The sequence below is a fragment of the Sander lucioperca genome, chromosome 18, assembly GCF_008315115.2.
Source record: "Sander lucioperca isolate FBNREF2018 chromosome 18, SLUC_FBN_1.2, whole genome shotgun sequence".
In the NCBI taxonomy this organism is placed as follows: domain Eukaryota; kingdom Metazoa; phylum Chordata; class Actinopteri; order Perciformes; family Percidae; genus Sander; species Sander lucioperca.
In genome coordinates this window covers 7,804,142-7,826,889 of record NC_050190.1, presented here as the reverse complement: position 1 = coordinate 7,826,889, position 22,748 = coordinate 7,804,142, and the positions used below count along the sequence as shown (strand labels likewise).

Genomic DNA, 22,748 nt, shown 5'->3' with positions numbered 1-22,748 from the left:
TGTGTCACCCAACAATGATGGCACCGGAGCACCACAGCCAGGGAGAGATCATTGTTCAGTTCAGCCAATGGGAACGCAACAAACAGACGTGTATGTGATGTGTGAGTTTTCTGTGCATGTGTGTGTGTGTGTGTGTGTATGGTAATGCAAAGGTGAATGCAGGTGGAGTCTTTCACACCAAACCTTTGCATCTACTGTGTGACGAAGGGGAGGGGGACGTCACGCAAAGGAAGAGCCAATCAGACATTACCTGTTTGGATTTATGCCAGGGCTTTTAGGCTTGTAAGACTTTAGTACAAGTGGCAAAAGCCAGTTTGGGAAAAAAAAAAAAAAAAAGTAAGCTGAGACGAGATGCCTTATACACCGTCTGGCTTTTTCTGTGACCGGTTGATCCGGGAGCGAGAGAGGAGAGACGGGGAAGGATCTTTGAACAAGCCCCAGCGCTTTAACGGCCAGGACTACAAGACCCTAAGACAGGAGTGTCTTCAGAGGAAGAGCCTGTTTGAGGATGAGTCTTTCCCGGCCACTGTGGAGTCTTTGGGCTTCAAGGAGCTCGGACACAAGTCCAACAAGGTCAAGAACATCGTCTGGAAGAGGCCCAAGGTAGGAGGAGAGGGGGTTTTTAGACCGGGGGTTGGCACACGGAGAGGCACGTTGATCGCAAAGTTAAATAAAGAGGGGATGGATCACACATGTGGGAGGTGGGGCATTATTTTTTTGATACACGGCTACATCAAACCTGCGTGGAAAACTAACTGCTGCTGTGGGATTTTACCTGGAGATGCAGATGGAATCAAAATACGCCCCCATCAGTCCTACGCAGAGGGATCGGAATTAATTCACTGTATTGCTGCACAGCCAGTGTCATTATCCCTGTGTTTTGCCTTTATGGCTGTAATATAATGTGCGTTTTATTACTTATCTATTTGGAGACAAGTGTAATTTCGCCCTAGTCAGTATTTGCCAAAATCGTAAGCATACAAGACCCTCAATCCTGAGACTCAGAAAGTCAGATGAATAGCTGATATGAGCTTGATTATTGGTTAACTATGTTTGCTTATTATTGTCTACAGGAAATCTGTGAGAACCCCCAGTTCATTGTTGGAGGAGCCAGTAGGACAGACATCTGCCAGGGAGACCTTGGTAAATGATGCCTCTTTTAAAAAAAAACAAAAAACACAGTAATAACATGACAGCATCACCGTTGCACCAAACTACAGTGGACCGGTTGAGTTTCAATGAGGACTGGCTTTACACTGAGCTGAAATTAAGCCCAGCTTAATGTTAATGAGTTACAATAACAACACATCTGTGGGATGACAAAAGCAAGAAATCCACCTTAAAAACACATAAAACACTGACCTGGCAGTGCTTTGTGGCGGATTCATGGTTTCTAGGTGTTGTTGAAACTCATTGACTGAAGCAGAAACACTAGGCAACACACACAGTGTGATGGGAGTGTGTAAGCTGAGCTATACATACTGTATGGAACAACTCTGTGTATTCATCATTCAGTCACAGTCTGTATTCAGGCAGCTTTGGGGGGCTAACAGGGTAGCAAATAGCCCATCAATCCCCTGCACACGGCCTCTCTGCCTGCAGCGGCCTCCACATATTGTGCTTACTCTTTTGGAAGGGAATCCAACCAGCAGCACTTCTCATTGTTGTTCAGTTCAGACTGCAAATAAAGGGGGGGGGGGCAAAGGGACAAAGGTCCTGGCAGACACTGTTAACCATTCCCTGTTGAAAAACTTACATTGTTTCCAGTAACACCCTGTTATACACCTGGGCAATCAGAAAACACAAATGTCAGCACTCAGCAGCGCTCATTTCCTCCAGCTAAACAAGAAAATGTCAAGCAGAGGAGTTCCTGTCAGTCTTTGATTTTCTTGTGAGTGAAATCCCAAATGGAGGTAAAAGGTGCATGTTATTTACCGTGGCAGCTCTTTTCTTGTTGACAGAAGTTCAAAAGGTAACTAAATCCATACAGCAGCTCAGGGGAAAAAGGCAGAATTTCAAGAAATCACAACCCTTCCCATACGCAGGACATGCGACGGTCGTGACGATCGGTGTGCTGTATTAAAAGACGTTAGGATAGTATTCAGGTGAAACAAATGAAATGCTCTCCTGTGTTCAGGTGACTGCTGGTTGCTGGCTGCCATCGCCTGTCTCACCTTGAATGAGAAGCTTCTCTATCGTGTTGTTCCCCACGAGCAAAGCTACACGGAGGACTATGCAGGCATCTTCCACTTCCAGGTCAGAAACAACTTAATAGTCTTAATTAGCACACATTCAGTCCTTCCTTTACCGAGTTTACTGAAACACGTGAGGAAAAACATTCATTAGTGGAAAACGGAGACATAATCCAGACGAAGGTCCGTTTGATTCAAGGGTTTAAAGTTTGTATATTGTTTCTCCTTTTGTCTGTCAGTTCTGGCGTTATGGCGACTGGGTCGATGTCGTCATTGACGACCGCATCCCAACCTTCAACAACCAGCTGGTCTTCACTAAGTCCGCTGAGAGGAATGAGTTCTGGAGCGCCCTGCTGGAGAAGGCCTACGCCAAGTCAGTACTCAATTTTTTTTATGGGGGGGGGGTCTGATACTCCATTCTCTCGATGTTTACCTTCGGCTGAATACTTACATGGAAGAACAGTTTCACGCATAGAAAGCACTTTGTTTTATTGGGTCGCAGATTTGTGATTTGTGTAGGTACATGCAGTATATTAGCAGTTTTTATAGTTTTTTCAGACATTTTTTGTTCCAAGCTGAATTCATATAATACGTCTTTTTTATACATACAAATCATACAAACACTTCTACTCAGGTTAGGGCATTATAACAGGAAGAGAAAATAACTTTATTTAACTGGAAAAGGGTCTCGCTAAGATTAAAAAAGCAACACCTACTAATAAGATTGAAACATGGATATGTCTAAAAGAATTAATTAAAAATCTAAAAGTAAATGTAATATCCGTGCACTCCCTTGTCCAGGCTGCACGGCTCCTACGAGGCCCTGAAGGGTGGAAACACCACCGAGGCCATGGAGGATTTCACTGGGGGGGTCACTGAGTTCTACGAGATGAAGGAAGCTCCCAAAGAGCTCTACAAGATCATGAAGAAAGCTCTGGAGAGAGGCTCCCTCATGGGCTGCTCCATCGATGTGAGTCAGACTTTTTTTTTTTTGATACATGTAAACTGCGATACAGATGATGAGGACTAGGATTCCCAGGTTAATAGCTACTAACTTTTCCACTATCTAAAGCATTGTCCCGCTGAGCTCTTCTGGTTGAAACTTTGAAGTCTGTTGCATCTGTAAGCACACTCAAAAGAGATGTCATGGTGCATTGAATACACTTGAACACTGTGTTTGCATTAATAATAATACTATTATTAATAATAAACTATATATTGCACGTTTTAGAACAAAAGTTACAAAGTACTTTACATGGTTGAACCAGGATTAAAACATTTCAGGACTGCAATAAGGCAAATAAAATCAGACAATTAAAATAATGCAACAATACAATGGATAAGTACCCAACAATATTATAAGATAAATAAAACAATATGCAGGATTTTCTTCAACAATGTATAGACTAATACAAAATTAATACTGAGTGCGGGACGTTTATGGGAATTAGCAAAGAGCCTTTGGGCCCCACATGGGGGTGTAACCCCCAGCCAATAACAGAGTGCAACTTGTCAATACAAAATCTCGCTCTCGAGCCAGGGAGAGTAGCCAACTTTGAACGCTGTGTGCTAACAAACAGTTAGCAATACATATTATACCTTTAAGTTTTGAGAAGTGATTTAAAAGGTTTCTGCAAGCCATTAGGCAAAATGTTTTTTCTATTTGTTAAATCAATAAAATGCTGGTTGTGTTTACAATGTTTCTCCAATATAACTGTATACATGTAACGCAGGGGTCTCAAACTTGTGGCCCGGGGGCCAATTGAGGCCCGCGGGCTGATATCTTGTGGCCCCCCTACTTGACATCAAAGTTTAGTGTCAGTGCGGCCCGCGCGTAGTTCTGAAATGCACCTTTTTGCTAAGTCGTTGCGTGTGCCACGCTTGCCACGCTTTTATTTTTTTATCACTTACGGGCTACCATAGCTAGTCTCGTGACTGTGGCGTTTGTTGTCAACGGAAGTATCAACGTTTGTCACTTGGTAGAAACGTGTTCCGGAGTGACGGAAAATATATGCCATCACCCAGTTCCAGTCATGTCTCTCTCAAAACGTGCCGTGAAGAGAAAGGTTGGCGACGAGCACAGGCAATTTCAGTGAAAGTGGGAGACGGAATATTTTGTTATCGAGCACAGGAGCACCCCTACATGTCTCATATGCACAGAGAAAGTTGCGGTGTACAAGGAATATGACATCAGACGTCATTACTCAACTAGACATGCTGAGGAGTATACAAAATACCAGGGAGATGAGAGAAAGAACCGGGTCGCCAATCTTAAAAAATGTCTATTGAGGCAACAAGATTTATACTTGACGCGGCCCAGCCTGACCCACACTCTGCCTCGAGCGGCCCCCAGGTAAATTGAGTTTGAGACCCCTGATGTAACGTGTATTTTGTGCATCTGCAGTCCCTGGTTCCTGCTCGCTTTGAGACTCGTACTGTGACGGGACTTGTGAAGGGCCACGCCTACTCTGTGACGGCAGTGGAGGAGGTAAAGCTGTTTGTAATGTACTGGGATTGGTTCACTCTGTGGTCCTGCAGAGCTGCTCACACACACAGCGCACACACAGTAACGATGCCAGCGTAGTTCGGGGTCACGAATGCTGCTTTTAACTGTCCAAAACTGCAAATTAAGTCAATACAGTATAAGTTAAGTATGAGTTTGAATGTGAGAATCTCAACTGCTCCATTTTTTCCCCACTTACAGTGTAGACCATCTCAGCACAAGGACACTAAAGTCCGTCTGGTGCGTCTCAGGAACCCGTGGGGTCAAGTGGAGTGGAACGGTCCCTGGAGTGACAAGTAACCACCTTTACTCAGAACTAAATCTATAATTTTCAGCCCTACTTTTGTGTTACAGAGGAGCTAGAGTTTGATGAAGTTACAATCGCGATGTCTTAATAATTATTTTTTATTCATTACAATAACTAAACTCAGTTCTTTACTAAAATCTGTCGTATCTTTAGGCAATTTCACTATGTTCCACCTTCTCTCCACAGCTCTAAGGAGTGGGCCACACTCTCTAAGACTGAAAAAGAGAAGCTGCAGCACCAGAGCGCCGAGGATGGAGAGTTCTGGTGAGTGGCACATTTTTTATTTGCAGCTGTGAAAAGCGGATTTAATGAACAGGGTCTATTTTTTTCTGCTAGCGAATTTGATTTTAGTTTTTCAGTTTATTGAGAATTAAAAGAAACAGGCAAATTGCCTATACAAAGAACTGATGTAATTAAAAAATGAATTATTTTAATGTAGCTCTGGGTTTTCTTGCCTCTACTTCTTCCCTCCTTAGCATACGTTTTATTGGCGTTTAGTCAGCACCCTGTGACGCCAGCTATTATCCAGATAACCATTTTGCCCCGATCTCTTCTAGGATGTCATTTGAGGACTTCAAGAAGAACTACACTAAGATCGAGATCTGTAACCTCACCCCTAACGCCCTGGAGGACGATAAGATTCACAAGTGGACGGTTTCTGTGAACGAGGGTCGCTGGGTGAGAGGCTGCTCTGCTGGGGGCTGCAGGAACTACCCAGGTACCCCCAGTCTGCTCAATCACACAACAAGAGAGACGCTTTTTTGTATTGATTTTTACATTCCACCACTATCAATACTTTAAATTAATAAAAAAAAAAACTCATGTATTGAAGTGCGGGAAAACACATTAAAAGGTGCAGTAGGTAAGACTTATAAAACTAACTTTCTGTCATATTTGCTGAAACTGACCCTATGTTCCAGGTAATTAAAAAAAAATAATCCGGCTCCTCTGGCTCCACCTACAGCCTGTAGTGAGATTTGCAAAAATCCACAGCTCCCTGTTCAGATGCACCAATCAGGGCCAGGGGGGGTGTCTAACTGCGTGTCAATCACTGCTCATGCACACACATTCATTCTCCCTTGTGGGGGGAGGGGCTTAGGAGACTGTTTTGGGCTTTAGCAGAAAGGGGGGAGGGACTGAGAAGTTGTCGATTTTGGCCAAGTCCTGGATCTTCGCAATCCTACCTACAGCACCTTTAAAATGGTTCAACCCTTGTGTTGTCTTCAGGTCAAATTTGACCCGTTTTCAAAATTTCTATATTTCTATATTTTTTAACTACCTAATTTTGATTACCCAAAAAATAACATGGATGATTCCATAAAACGAATTGAATTTTGGGTGTTTTATTCAATTTTTCAGCATTTTTTTTTTTTTTTTTAATGTTTTCGAAACAGTATCCTGTTGACATACCCTTCTGTGATTATCCTTCCTTTAATTATTATTTAAATAATTCATAATTTCTGCTTTTTTTAACTCAAGAATTAGGTATAATATCCTATAAATGAGGTTTATTGACCATGAATTCCAAAAATAGGTGTAAAACTAGTAATAAGTTGGTGTTAGTGGTGTTTATACATGGTAGTGAAAAGAAGCGTTAAACTTTGAAAAGAAGTTGTCAAAAAGAAACAAAAGTGTCGATTTTCAGTTTTGACCCGGGAGAAACGATGCAAGGATTTGGAAGACAACACAAGGGTTAAAATATATATATATATCCCCCCCCCCTAAATGTCCCTGCAGACACTTTCTGGACCAACCCTCAGTACCGCCTCCGTCTGATGGAGGAGGACGATGATCCCGAGGACAACGACGTGGGCTGCACCTTCGTGGTGGCTCTGATGCAGAAGAACCGGCGGAAAGAGCGCAAGCTGGGAGCCAACCTGTACACCATCGGATTCGCCATCTACGAGGTGTCCTGTTCTTATTCGCCATCAAGAGATTGTGTGACAGACTGGTGCTCAAGCGTTTGCACAGAATCTTAATTTCTATTTTTAAGTGCATCAACAATTTTATATTGTGTTAATTCATTTAGAGGATTCAATTGCACTTTGTGGCATCTTTTTCGTTATTCTGCAGCACCAGATTAAGTATTTTCATTTGCTTTTTGTTCTAGTTGTTAATCACATTTTTTGAATTGTCTAATTGTCTCATTCTTTTAACAGCATTTGTAACGTTGACACCATGAGAGAAATCAGCTTTCAGTTTGCACCCTTAAATGACAAACACTAATGTTGTCTCCGTTTCTCTACAGGTGCCAAAGGAGGTAAGGAAGATGTGGAGCAGCAGTGTGCAAGTTCCTTTCATCCTACTGTTTGTTTTCATACATCATATGTTTCCAATTTTTATCATTATCCCCATTTATGTTTTTGTTCAAATTGTTATTAATTTGTAACATACAAACAGCAACGAAGACATGAGACACACCTCCAACCGCCCCAAACCCCCACCCCTCCAACCCACAAGACTTGCAGACAGATAGTACATTAAAGTTAAATGTTTTTTACACTTTCTGCGGCATCAACTAAAACAATCAAGTTCCTTTCTTTTGCACTGTTCCATGTAGAGAATGTCCCAAACTGCAAGTAGCCACTGTTGTTTCTGGACAGACTGCAGGGGCCTGCTAACGTAATGCGAAACAAAGAAGAAAAAAAAACGCTCCCGTTAGGCCGACCAGCCACGCTCACCGTGGTTCCAAAGAAAACCTGAATGGTACACTGTGTAGTGTTTTAAGTATTTTATGAGCTAAAATCGATGTCTTCATTCATAAATATGTCCTCATTAGTATAAAATGACCTCTGCCAATGATCTGACTTATCCTCGTAAGCGAAGAATTTCTTATCTTTATTTACATTGGACGGGCAAGTCCAAGGAGGCTTCCACGTTGTTCCGCCATTTTGAAAAACTATAATGGCTGAGAGGGACATAAAGCATTAGCCTACCTGTCTAGCTAATCCACAACACGTTTTCGTTCAGAGCCAGCTTCACGTGACTGAAACCAGCTGAAACGGAGAAGGAGATCAGTGAGAGGCACTTGTCACTGCCCCAGCAAATATGAAAGCCTGCACTGCACTTTAGTTCATAATGGAGGATCAGACATATGCCGAGCCACAGGAGAAGGAATCCTCGTCGCCAAAAAAAGCGAAAATTGGAAGACATGTCGTCATAGCTTCTTGGTACATAATGGCTACCGTAGTTGCAACACGCATTTGAAAAAGCGAGGCGCTAGAGAGAACTATTCGTTTGAATGCAAAATACAATTTCACCGCTAGATGGGAGAAATTCCTACACAGTGTACCTTTTAATAAAGAGTCATCATTCAAAGATTACATGACGAAAACACATTTCCAAAATTTAAAAAGCTCCGGACATTGCCAAATCATATGTAGAAAATCAAACCCCAATGTGTATACCATAGTCCTGGACTAGACTAACCTACGAGGGAATTCTTTCTTCACAGTTTTGTGTATTTCTAATAGGAGTGTTAGAACTGTTTCCATTCAACATTTCCTACCCTTTTCCCGCTGCGACTCCCCCTTCCAGATGCACGGGAACAAGCAGCACATGCAGAAGGACTTCTTCCTGTTGACCTCCTCCAAAGCTCGCTGCAAGTCCTACATCAACCTGCGCGAGGTGACCCAGCGCTTCCGCCTGAGCCCCGGGGAGTACGTCATCGTCCCCTCCACGTATGAGCCGCACCAGGAGGGCGAGTTCATCCTGCGAGTCTTCTCTGAAAAGAGGAACACCTCAGAGTGAGTGGGTGAGGGCGGTCGGGTGGGGGGGGGGTTAAGAGCTGGGTAAGCGGAGGGAATGGGTATGTAGTTTCCCCCTTGTTAGAATAACAGTTACAGTTAGATATGTTTGTTAGATGCTTCTTTCACTCCATTAATGTTGATGTTTCTTAGTAGGGCTGGGTATTGAAATACAACATACATCAGAAGCATATTGACACCATAGTCATTTTTAGAGGATATTGAGAGGTATTCAAAAATCATTAAAGTTTTGGCTACACATCAATATCAAGAGATTGTTTGGAGTTTCTTCAGACCATAAATTGAAAATGATTAAATTTTAAAATAAATAAAAAAAAAAAGTTGTGATTTTCACCTCACTAGACACAGGTCTGGGCTGCAACTAACAATTATGATCGATTAATCGGTCTATTTTCTCAATCAATTACTGCTTTTTTTTTTTTTTAAGAAGATAATCAAAAACGTCAAACAAAACTGGTTTAAGCCACACTCTTTTGAATTCCTCTCTAACTGATGAAGAGTCAGTTTGGGCTCAAAAGTTACATTTCTTTTTTGTTGTTGTATTGAAATAGAAATTTTAAAAGAAGCGTTGCATGTCTTTGTGAGAAATCACAACTAGAGTTGTTTGGACTGTCTGTGTATGTGTTTTACACACTGAAAAACTAAGTCTCACATCTTTTTATTTATGAAATTTACATTTTCTCTGGCACTATAAATATCCCATTATAGAACCCTTACAAAAACTTTAAATATAGCCAAATGTCCAACAATACCCAGCCCTACATGTTCATATTTAAAGTGACAGCAGCAGGATTGATTTAGCCTAGAAAATACCAAGTTTAACGATAATTCATCCACCCTCATGCATTTTACAGTGCGGGTTTGTGTGTTTGTTAATGAGGGTGGGGGGGGTGTTGTCGGGGTGCTTGGTGGGTGGGACACAAACCACCGAGAACAAACTATTTTAACGGCGATTTGATTTGTAGAACTGGAAGAAATCGACCCCAGTTCGAAGCTGTTATGGAATCTTTTTTAGGACAAGCGACTTCAGATTTGGGCGTGCTCCGGTAAACAATTCAAAAATATTCAATACTGCATATTCAAGCCTCAACAAACATCCCCCCGCCCACCCCCTGCTGCCCCGGAGGAACCAGACAGCATGCAGAGCCGCCCTGCACTCGGACCGAGACCTGGCTGTGGGATGGATGTGCACCACAAACAGCTCACTGTGACGAGCTTTGAATTTACCAAACATGGCTTTAGATTTAACATTTTTTTTGCAAGTAATTTATTAATACCATCAGTATAAAACCTGCTTGAACAACTGACAAACTTACCTAAACCCTATCTAAAACAAAATCAAGAAGAGGACACATCGACAACCAAGATTGCCCAAAATAAAATAAAAAAATCAAGAGAACATACTCGACCTGAAGAAGCAACAGGTGGTACTGAAATAACATTTTATTCACAGCTTCATCAAGTGTTTGTGGAATCATTTTGCCTTTTTAGTCCAATGTGAGTATGGGACTATAAGCCTTTACAAATGGTGTAATTAAGTTTTGCCATCTCCACCCTGAGCTCAGTATTGATGTGTTTCATAGCCGATAAGAGAATAACATGATTGTAGTAAAGTGATGAGTACACAGGCTTGTGGTCCAGATGAGATGTTGTCACCATGGTGACTGCTGTTTGTTCGTCTTCACCCAGGGAGATAGAGAACAGGATCGAGGCCGATCATCCAGTGGTAAGTGTCGTTCATTTCTTTTCATGACTTTGCAGAATTCGGTTTTTCCAACAGTTATCCAAGAGAGGCTGACTTTTTCTTACATTTTACTTTTAGTGGTTGAAAAAGTACTTAGTCCCTAAAAAGGACATGGGTTTTCTTTTTTTTTTTGTAGTGCACAAGAGATTCTTTCTGGTGAGCACGAAATCTTTTTCTCGTCAGCATGCGAAAGTATCTCGTGCTCATGAGAAACCAATCTAAGGCTAGCAAAATCATGCTAATGAAGTACTAGGCTCATACGAGATCAGCCAGGTCTGCGCAGAATCGATCGCCGCCCAATGCATGCCGGTTAGATTTGTGTCTGACTTGATCCCGACTTGCTCGGACGTCATGCACACGTGGGCAACGATAACCTCACGAGACGCAGGCAGCGCAGTTGCTTCTCACCGACTGCAAGACCCAGGCGGACCCAGGGCATGCTGGGAAACGCCGGCCTCTCAGCTGATTGGTTCAGAATCGACTCAACATGACGTTTTATATGAACTTTTTATTGATTTTGAATTGGAGGGATTTTAACTGCCATTTGTCTGATTTAAAGGCTTATTCTGTACAAACCACATGTTGTGTGGCTGATAGTTACTTTAGAAGTCAGAGAGACTAATCCGTTCAGATTACGGATCTACAGTGTGATGTTAATTAAAATCAGCAACAGATCGCATGTAGGGCATTTTGAGAGCTACTTTGTCATAATTAAAACAACTGGAGACTGTGTACAAGCTGATATATGGGTCTCATAACATTTTATTAAATTGGACCACAATGTTTCTGTGACTTCCTGTTCAGCCTGAAGGCTGTTGGAATCGGCTGGAAACTGTCCGACTTGACAGTGGATTTTTGTCACCGCCCCCTGCTGCTGCTGCCTGCTCTCGTCCACTTTACAGGCGAGGCGCAGTTCATCTCCAACGAGCCTAATGCTAACGTTATGTGGCTAAAGTTAATATTTCACATTCACAGCATGAAATCCGTTAACAGTTACCTTGTCATTTTCAGTTTGTTGATGACACTATCAGGTACATTTTATTGCGTTTTCAGGAAGATGAATACCTCCTCCTCCTCAGCCACTCTGACTACTACTCAGATTGGTTTCTCTTTAGCCTGAGATACTTCTGCGTGCTCACAGGAAAAGTATTTTGTGCTCACAAGAAAGTTTCTCGTGCGCACCAGAAAAAGAAAAAAAATAATTCCCCATGTCCCTTTAGGGGCTCCGTAAAAAAGAGCGGCAGCACGACCAGAGCTCTCTTCTTCAACAGCTTTAGTTTTCTGTTTTTTTAATTCATTCAAACCAACAAACGTACAGCTCTCCATTTGCATCTAAGCAATTCAAAGCTATTTTTGAAAAGACCGCTGTGCTGTTCTGCATCCTAGATAACCTTGTTACATTAACAACATAGGCCTATTAAAGCTTTAGTGCGTAACTTTATATTAATGAACGTCCGTTACAGTCAAGCCATTGCCAAATGAGTTGCTACAAAGCTAATTAAGACTTTCAGCTCCACACAACTCTCTCTGGATTTCTCAGTATGGATATGTTCAGAAATTGGTGTCGTCCGGTGACTTTCTCGTGCAAAAGCTCGAATGAAGATAATGACCTCTTCTGAAGAGTCCATCATGTCTTTTTAATCCTCCGTCTCCTCCTTGGCTACATGCAACTGTATGGAGGAGGGGTGGGGGGTGCGCAATCACAGAAGGCTTGCATCATGTGGATGCAACAACAGAGTTGTCGTCATTAATTAGAATTCCTCATGGGAGATGGAAACTACGCACTATAGCTTAAAAGCTATTTCTTCAATATGTTCAACCTGCATCATTAATCCTTAATCATGCTAAATAATATAAACAAAGTTCCTACCACATAAAGGCAGTTCTCTACTGTATAAAGAGTTTTGAAAAAGTGATAAAAAAGCCATAGAATAGTATGTCGAAAAAAAGTGATTATAAAGCCATAGTATAGTACAAATGGGGGTATAGTTCAAATGGGGGTACGTGTACCCCTAGGGGTACTTTCGAGGACTGCAGGGCGTATGTGAGCTATTTAACAAAATGTTTAATAGTTACAAGGCTGTTGTCTAGAACATTGTTCCTCTTTATGTAGACTTTTTTTTCCCCTACCACAAATGTGACATTTGTATCGCCTTCTTTGGACCTATTCTTGCCTTCCTTCCTTCTACTGTCCTACTTTTTACATTTCATTACGTTTCTCGCTTTTTTTCAAAGTTATGTCACTGTTTTTGATTCTATTTGACCTATTTTTACCTTACTTCCTTCCTTCTACCATCTTTTTTCCAAGGTTTTGTCTTTTTTACAGTTTCTCCTTCTCATTAGCATTTAAATGTTTTTTTCAGTTACAAGGCTGTGTTTAGTAAATCTATCGCTGACAGCGCAGTACTGTTCCTCTTTATATAGACTTTTTTTTCTACCAAAAATGATTAGCGCTAGTTTAAAGAAACAATTCAAAAGGGGTACATTTTTTTTTAAAAGTTTGAGAACCACTGGTATAGTATGTCGAAAAAGTGATTAAAAAAAAGCAAACTTGATTTTTCCTTTCACATCTTCCTTTTGCCTCTGTATCTCTTTCTACTTTGTGGCTCCATGACGCCTCAGCCGGCGCCGGCCTCCGCGGGGGAAGAGAGCGAGGAGGACCAGCAGTTCAGGACTATTTTTCAGGAGATAGCCGGCGATGTGAGTACACACAATACAGTGTGTTTCTCAACTATTTAGGGCTCCACCGCTTTCGACATATCGCAAAAGACACTCAAGAGATTTTTGTGTGTGTTAGCTGATAGAAAATATCAGTAGAAAACTGCACTTTAAAAATTTTACTTTTATAACTTTTTTTAGTGCTGCCTTTTATATTCAATTCAATGTTCAATTTGTTCAACAAAAGAATGTCAAAAATGATTTCCTTTTGTTTGTTTTAAATTCAACAAGCTATTTGTTGTATTTTAGCAGAATACTGAAAGCAGCAGAATTGAGTACACTTTGATATCTTTATTTTATATAAGTAATATCGTTATCGCGATATTCAACGTTATCGCATATCATATTTTCCTTATATCGTGCAGCCCTAGTCCTAATTAAGTAAGGAAGTAAGTAAGTAATTAACACCGTAGCCCTAGTGTTTCCTCTTGTGTTTACGCCTATTACAACTAATAGCTGAAGACATTCTCTTACTGGCTTTTTGTGTAAATGTATGTGAGTGAAATTGTAATGGTTGTCTCCTTTTTTTTGTTCTACTGTCTCCTCCTCCACTCTGGTCCCTCTCACAGGAAATGGAAATCTCAGCCAACGAACTGAAAAACGTTCTCAACAGAGTGATCACCAAACGTGAGTCCTGGCCGATCAACTGAACTGTACTTCTTAAATCACAGCATCATCGTCATGTTTAAGCTGCTCTCTCTAAAAGAACATGTAGAAAGTGCAGCAGTGAAGATGAAGGAGGGAACTTGTATCAGAAATCAGAGTGTAGCAGTTCATTCACATTCATAATTTACAAATACATCAACACTAAAACAACATTTTAACAATGAGACAATATGCATTGACAATGACTATAACATTTAGTGATAGCTAAACGCCAGTCAAGACATCTTTCAATCAAGGATACACATAAGTGTAGATTTGTTTTGGTTGGGGGGGGGGTAGGGGAATATTTCAATATTTACAACATGTGCATTTGGGGCACCCGGATAGCTCAGTTGGTAGAGCGGACGCCCATAGAGGTTTACTCCTCGACGCATCGGGCCCGGGTTCGACTCCGACCTGCGGCCCTTTGCTGCATGTCATCCCCCCTCTCTCTCCTGTCACTTATTCAGCTGTCCTGTCAATAAAGACCTAAAAAAAAAATAAAAAAAAAAATAAAAAAACACGAACATGTGCATTTGTCGCCCCAATAAAAATATAAAAAGCAGAGGACTTTTATTTTGATAAACTGCTAGAACGTGACTCATAAATGCAACAATGCCTCCAGTAAAGTAGGTGGTGGCAGTATGCAACCTAAAAAGCAATGGTTGCTTTCTGCCATACAACTGAAAGAAGATGAAGCAACTTTGCCTGGTTGAAGCAGAAGTACCATGACATATCCACCATAAATTGATGCACAAATTGTTTGATGCTCAAACTCAAAGAAATGTGTCCCCCAATGTTGGAAAAAATAAATAAATAAATAAATAAATAAATAAATAAATACCTACACCCTTGGGGATACACATCCTGAAATATACCGTTACAGGGCTAAGCTAACCTGGGCTCGCAACACAAAGGAACACAGCTACTAAAGGCTAACTTAGCTCATAACATTAATCCCTGTCTCCTTTTCCCTGTTGCGTTCATGGTGAGAATGAGACTAAACTTGCCTGGATGAGTGCATGCCTTTCCTACTTTAGTGCTGTGTTAAACTGACTCACCCAGACACTGTGAGCGCTCGCGATGTGAAGCCGGGCCTGCTGGCGTCGGTCATCGGGAGGGGCGGCCTCCGAGTAGCTCCATGTCAGACGCCCACCTAGGCCGATGAAGCTGTGGGGCGCCCGAAACTTCTATAAAAAGGGAATTTTAAAAAGCCGACAGGAAGCTGGGTGTGTGCAAAAATTGTGGCGTTTATTAACAACAACAAAAACTGACAAAGGGCATAAAATGAAACCTGGGAAATACAACAAAAACTACATTAAACTGAGACAAATAAACATACAACTAACACAGCAAGCTGCCAAGGCCTTTCTCCCTCTCCCCTCAGCCTCACCTAATTGGCACCTTCCACCTGTACCAATAAGCATAGGGTGAGCCAAACTGAAATAAACAACAAAACGCTCAGGATCTGGAAAATACCATTACATTTGGATAGAACAATTACTGCTGACATTGCTATATATAAATATATGTGCACCCACAACAATAGGCACCCCGAATATTATAAAAATGACATTCACTGCAGAACTATCTTACCTATTGTTGTAGACCTTAGGAGTGGCCAGCCCCGCCCAGCTGAAAGGACCTAATATAGAATATAGAATAGAATAGAATACACTTTATTGTCCCCAAGGGGAAATTTGTCTTGGACATAGTGCTACAATCTGTTGCTTCACAACATAGTAAAACACAAATACAATACAAAAGGATAAAATCAGCATGAAAGTGAGATCATCGTAACATCCTGAGACACAAGAGACAATCAGGCACACCTGTAGTACTCTCCTTGATTGAGCTGGCGAGCAGCTGATCTAGACACACACACACACACACACACGTACACACGTACACACGTACACACACACACACACACACACACGCACACGCCCCCCTCATGTCACATGTCAGCCCTTGTCCTATCAGCTAACCACTCAAAAGACTTCTTGTAACAATACTTTCTCAAAACTCACTGACAAACAGAAGTCTGGAAGAGTCTTAAATGTAAGTGTGTGGCGAGATGTTATCCAAAAACATTTCATAGGTTGGAAAGTGAGTTTTAAAAGACTTAAATCTCTCCCAACAGCTCCGTACAGATACAATATGCTTATTCTGTCTTTATTCATTTATTTTTGGGCATTTTAGGCCTTTATTTGACAGGACAGCTGAAGACTCAGGTCGGAATCGAACCCCGGGCCCGCTGCGTTGAGGAGTAAACCTCTATATATGGGCGCCCGCTCTACCAACTGAGCTATCTGGGCGCCCATGTCTTTATTTATTAAAGGTGCAGTAAGCGATGCTGTGCAAAGATTGTTGATATTTGAACACAACTGCCAAACAAATGCAACCCCCCCCCCTGGCGCCGCCTGTTGCTGATTGGCTGGAATAGTCTTTTGTGGCTCGTGCGCTTCTTTCCGTTTGTTTTGCATTTACACAGCCAGGGGCGATATGGTATCCAAAAACATTTCATAGGTTGGAAAGTGAGTTTTAAATGAGCAAAATCTCTCCCATTGACTACGTACTGATATAATATGCTCATTCTGTCTTTAGTTATTAACATCTAAACTCTGGTACTGCCCCGTGTCTCTGTCTCTCAGATAAGGACCTGAACACAGAGGGCTTCAGCCTGGAGAGCTGCAGGAGCATGATTGCTCTGATGGACGTATCCTTTGTATCGAGTGCATCGGGCTGGCTGTGTTGTCTGTAGGAGGCACATCCCGCCTAGACCCATGGCATGGTCTGTGATGGCTCACAGGGCCGACGCACAAACACAGTGACACACAGAACACTCAGAGGAGACAAATATTCTGTCATTATCCAACATGCTTTTGACCTCTGACCTCATGAGAACACTCAATTATTCCACAGTCCACTCAGCTCATACAGTACAGCATGTTAGGGATTTAAGTCCAAGACACCAGTGCTGGAGAAGTATTCAGATTCTTTACTTGAGTAAAAGTAGCAATACCAGACTGTGACAATACTCCAATACAGGTAAACGTCCCGCCTTACTTAAACGTACAATATGCCATTTTCTAGCGTCTGTGGGTTTCATGAAATGCACTATATAGGTTATTATTACTTTGGTTGCTACAACAATCTCTTATTGCTTTGGCTCGTGACACAGTGACAGTGATACCCGGTTTAGCTCACGAGACATCTAAAGTAGGCTTAGTTACTGTATGCAACACTTGAGATGCAACGATGCATCTGTAACTTATTCTCTTATTGTAAACGAATGATTTTCTGTCTGAGCAAAATATTCATCGCGACTATATGACCTCCCGGTAACACTAACTCGGTAATCTACAGTGGGCAATACAGTACCATAAAGAAAAGAGCTTTTACGTCCAAAGCAGCCGCTAGAATCAACACAAACTGAAAGTTACATACAGTATAGCCACTTTAAGATCCAGATGAGCCGAATTATCCGTAGAGGTCTCCTCCTTTCCAAAACAAACAGAGCAGGCGATTAAACCCGTAAAAACGCTGAACAAAGCCGCCTCACTTTAAAAATCGGTGTTTCTCCGACGCTGTTTGCTAATGTTTGCTCAGCTTGTTCCTCTGATAACTTAAAGGTCCAATGTGTGGGAATTTCTCCCATCTAGCATTGAGATCATATAATCAACAATCAACTCTCTCGCACCACACTGTTCAAAGTACGTACTACAGCTACGGTAGCCTTCACACTTTTTTCTGATGACGCCTGAGTTTATGATGTGACAGCGAAAACGTGAAAGGCGGAGCAGTATGTCCTGTATGTCCCTTACCGGCTAACGTATTTCAAGATGGCGCATGAATATGGAGCGTCTACCCCAGTTCATGCAAACGCAAATGTAAAATTTCAAGCCAAAAGGAATACTTGGAATTGATGGTGGTGGTAAATATTCATGAAAAAGGACAAGTTTGTGAACGGGCAACACAGAATTTGATAATGAACAACTAAACACATTACACACTGGACCTTTAAGATCCAAACGTCCAATGACTAAAATCCTTCATCCTGTTAAAATATAGTATAGTGAAAACCGACCAAGTTCTGAAAAAAAAGTGCATTGTAAAAATATGGCCTAACTGGATATTAAAGTCAATTTGTGACAGTTTCTGGCAATACTGACGCATGCGCACAAAGTGGGATATGACGCCACTGACAGGTGACCAAATGTAACGGACCATGTCCTTGAATAAAATGACAGATTTCTCTGGGTTTGAACATTGTTGGAAACATTTGGGATAATGTAAGTACACAACTCAACAAAATATATAACACAGGTCTAGTTGTTTTTAGACATTTGAATGCAAAAAAAAGAAGAAAAAAAATGTTACATATTGTACCTTTAAGTAAAAGTATATAAATATTAGCAAGTATGAAAAGTAAAAATACTCTCATTGTGCAATAAAATGTTCCCTGTCAATTTTGGTCTTAACTGCTTCTGTTTAGATGGATGGGACAGGTAGACTCAATCTTCGGGAGTTCAGACATCTGTGGAATAAGATCAAACAGTGGCAGGTGGGGATGCCGCTTTCCCTCCCTCTCATCTTATATAATTACAGTCGCCATTCCCAACCTGTCGTGTGACAATGTGACGTCAAAATGACGTTGATCTCGCTGGCGGGCACCAGGATTTAAAGTGACCACTCTATTTTTTTCAGCGGCGTTCGACATTTGGCAACTGGCAACTGACAGCACTAATTCGAAGTGCTTTTCTTCGTCGATCATCCTCATTTGTTTACCTTTTTCTTCTTCTAGTCCGTAGAATAGCAAAGTCGGTAGCCTTTCCTCATTAGCGACACCTCTGTTCAGGAGAAGACTGCAACTAGTCTAGACCACCACGCGCGAGTATAAACAGTTAACAGCGCTCCCGTGACGTCACACTGTCGCACGACAGCTCGGAAATGGCGAGTATACTGAGCATTTTATACTCTGTTTCTCTCTCTTGTCTTTTTCTTTCACGCCTTACAATGTTTCCCTCTTTTGTTTCCTGGAATTCCTCACAGTTAGTCAGTAAAGATGAATTTGTGACATACATCAAAATTCACACTTGCTCTCTTACAGGGAATCTTTAAGCACTATAACGCCGATCAGTCCGGTAGCATCAACAGTTACGAGATGAGGAATGCTGTCAATGATGCCGGTAATAATAACTCTTCTTATTCTATCCCTTCAGTTCATCCACATTACAAAAAGACAGATTTTTTTCCACCTACTTAAAAAAAAAATCCATGCAGATATATATATATTTTTTTGTCCCCCGTTTTGAGAAATCCGTGTCTTAAATTTCTTCCGCTGTTCTGATACAACGGAGGGGATGCAGTTTGAATTTCTTCTACTCACAGCTTTGACAAACTGAACATTATCCAGAGTAGCGAGTTGAGAGGCAGATATCTCAAAACCTCAGCAGATAAAACCCCAAACTATTTGAACACCCAGATACTAGTAGGGATTTTTGTAATTTTGATGAACTGACCCTTTAAGGTTGTTTTTATATATTCATATATTTAACCCTTGAAAAAGCATGTTACAATGAGTTTTTAAACACTACAGATTTTTACAAATTTGACTAAAGCCGCTAAAAAATTGTATTAATGCTCTATTTAATGCCCTAAATTTTTTTTTTAAATGGTCGATTGATAGCAGTAGATGTTATCAATCATGGACTTATGTTACCTTAAAGGTCACGTTTATGATGCTTTGCTATATGCTACATTTTGAAATCATGATATTAAATCAAATTGTATGATAGAAACATTCATGTTTTTTTTAGACATTTGTAGGATTCATTGAAAGTGTGTGCTGCATGTGACCTTCCAGCTTGAACTCACCCTCTAAATGTTCTCTTCACTGTACAGTCATGTGTCTTGTGTCCCGCTCAGGCTTCCGTCTCAACAACCAGCTGTACCACATCATCACCATGCGCTACGCAAACGAGAACATGAACATCGACTTCGACAGCTTCATCAGCTGTCTGGTTCGGCTCGAAGCCATGTTCAGTAAGTCGGCGGCTCACAGACCCCTTCACTGACATAGTACTTCAGTTGGAGAAAGCCGTTGTGTTAAACTACCGGCTGTAATTAGAGCATTTTTGAAAACACTGTTTGCAACCGTGCATCAGCATTTTACTTGGTGTGTCTGCTAAAAAAAAAACAACCTAGATTTGTCTCTTTTTTTTTTTTTTTTCCATGAAATATGCACTTTTGAGTTCAGTTAAAAAATGGTTTGGCGTGGCCGGTTAGCTCAGTTGGTAGAGCAGACGCACATACCTAGAGGTTTATTCCTCGGCGCAGGGGTTCGAGTCCGACCTGTTACGGTTTCCTGCATGTCTTCCCCCTTTCATGTCCGAGCTGTCCTATCATTAAAAGGCGGAAATGCCCATAAAAATATATATATATGGTTTGGCAGTTAACTTGGCAAGGTTTGGATGTAAAAATACACTCTTATTAGACTTATTCCCAAAGTGGGCATGTCACATCCCAACTAACCCAACGTTTTTTTTACCAGAGGTGGAAAGTAGCGAATTACAATTACACCTGTTACTGTAACCAAGTAGTTTTTTTGTGTACTTTTACTTTCTAAAGTAGTGTTTAAAATTTACAAATCCGGCGCAAAATGAACCTAGGGGTTAATAACACATGTGTACCCTGTCGACCGTTCTCTGGGATATGTTTTCATGCTAATCGAATGTGACCAGTTTTAGCGCAAACCGCTAATTAGCTTATAACGCTAGTCGTCGGGGCACGGCTAAAGTAAAAAGAAATCGCTATTTCTATACCACTAACAAGGCTCAAAATAGCACCACACTTCCACGGTAGCATAATGAGGGCCCCTACATGTAAACCAAAGCATTGAGAACTTCATAAGTGTACAGACAGTTTATTAAAAAGATAGTTTAGAAAGACAGTACCTTTCACGTATACAGGCGGGCGCCATCTTGGGAAAACAGTCATGACCAGTCGAACGACGAACGCCGTGCTGGAGCTATGTTTTAATGATTTAATTAAATATGAATAATAAGTATAAATTATATTAAATACTGTAAGTTTGAATATAAGTATGTATCTCCCCCCACTGTTAAAAAGTAACTACTGTAAGTAACTTTTACTCTAAGTACATTTTAAATGAGCTACTTTTTACTTTTACTTGAGTCGATTTTAATACCGGTAATTTTGCTTGTACTTAAGTAAAAGTTCATCAAAATGGGCTCACCTTAAAGGGCTCTTGGATAAAGTGGATCACACTTATGTTGATGTTTTTCTCTCTCTCTCTGTCTCTCTCTCGGTCTCTAGGGGCGTTCCAGGCCTTTGATCAGGATGGAGATGGTTCAATCAGACTCAGTGTCCTGGAGGTGAGAGCTAGCTGTAAACTCTACTCATGCATTCCTTTTTGTGTTGATTCCCACCTCTTGTTAAGGACTACCATTACTGCTGAAGTGCATCTAAATCAGAGCATCAACCCACAGCAAACCAAAGGTTATTCTAAACTAGCTAGGTAAATTGGATATAACTCAATGGGCTGGTGGCTTTAATATGACATTTAACCTTTTTAAACTTTATATGAAACCAAAATCAGCAACAGTCAAATAAAGGATTGCAAGATGATTAAGAAATAAGAAAAAAAACTTCAGCAACAAAAAACCTTCTCAAATCTTAGCAATTTTTCTTGCAAAATCTGAAATAGCTTTACTTCTTCAGGCATCTAAAATGTATTCAAATAAAACAGAAAACACCTCTTGGACTGAACCCTATCCCTTTAATAACATAAACGGACTATTTTGGAGTTAAAGAATTACACTGTTGCTTCTGAGGTATCACTTGAATTCTTACTCTCACTCATAATGGGTAATCTATCATATGATTGTACAATTGTACATCTTAGTACACAAAGAATATCTGTGTGTGAATTTGCTGTTCTCAAATGACAGTTTTCCTTCTCTCCATCTCCAGTGGCTCCAGTTGACCATGTACGCCTAAGAAAGGTCCATCTTCCTCCAGGTGAGCTCCACTCCACACGAGGACCAGACCTGCCAGCCTTTACCTCAATATTCAGTGTGCCCGATCGTCGCTAGCTCTCATCCACTTCACCGCCAGCTCCCCTCCAACCCCCAACCCCCCTCCAACCCCCAACCCCCAACCCCCTCCAACAGCTCGGCTCTTTCTACTCCAAAATGTTCAACATGCTTCTTCCATTTCATCTTTTCTTCCTCTGCCTAGTCCCCTTCTATCTAGGTCTCAGGTCTTTTGCATTTCTTTCTCTGCTCTCGTCCTTCCATTATCATTGAAATATCAGTCTCTCCTTTCAGCCATTAGCCTTTTTATTTTTTATTTTTTTTTAAAGACATTTGTTCTGTACTTTTCTCAGGCATCAAACACACACAACCTCTTTTTTTCTGTCACAATACCTCACGGAGCTGCCCCCCCTCCCCCCTCCCCCGACAACTGTCCAGTCTTTCAGCTCTTCATGTGGATGGATGAGATTCAAGAACAAAACTGTGGAGCTGACGAGTTTTTATTAACACGGACGTTCGAGGTTAAGATATATGGATTTGAAAGAATATGGCTAATTGGTTGGACTGGAGCTTTTTTGTGAATTTTTCTTTTCCTATTAAGGCTTTGGTCAAATGAGTGTACTGCATTTTTAACCATTTTAACCAAATAAATAACGAAATAAATGTGTAGTTATTGGTTTGACTGCGTTACGAGTAAAATTGTGATGATGAAAACTGTGGTATTTTGGACGTTTAAAATGATATTTGTCCACTTTGAGATTCATTTTAAATCAAAAGCACCATAAAGAAGAAGACATAGAAAAGGGTTTTTT

At 41.1% G+C, this 22,748-nt stretch overlaps 1 protein-coding gene across 2 annotated transcripts; it reads left to right on the top strand.

The window, feature by feature from the left end:
- The first annotated feature begins 136 nt into the window (after positions 1-136).
- Positions 137-22,605, top strand: capn3a (calpain 3a, (p94)). Of its 2 annotated transcripts, none has more exons than XM_031310283.2 (21): positions 137-603; positions 1,074-1,143; positions 2,138-2,256; positions 2,432-2,565; positions 2,994-3,162; positions 4,597-4,680; positions 4,897-4,991; positions 5,189-5,266; positions 5,560-5,720; positions 6,740-6,909; positions 7,251-7,262; positions 8,540-8,748; positions 10,459-10,495; positions 13,136-13,213; positions 13,801-13,858; positions 16,531-16,604; positions 18,375-18,443; positions 18,990-19,068; positions 19,808-19,924; positions 21,218-21,276; positions 21,875-22,605. In XM_031310283.2, the coding sequence occupies exons 1-21, from the start codon at positions 352-354 to the stop codon at positions 21,899-21,901; spliced, it is 2,151 nt and encodes a 716-aa protein (XP_031166143.1). In that variant the 5' UTR covers positions 137-351; the 3' UTR covers positions 21,902-22,605. The 2 variants fall into 2 exon arrangements, with proteins under 2 accessions (XP_031166143.1, XP_031166144.1); XM_031310284.2 differs by having other exon boundaries at positions 140-603; positions 16,531-16,595.
- The last annotated feature ends 143 nt before the right edge of the window (positions 22,606-22,748 follow it).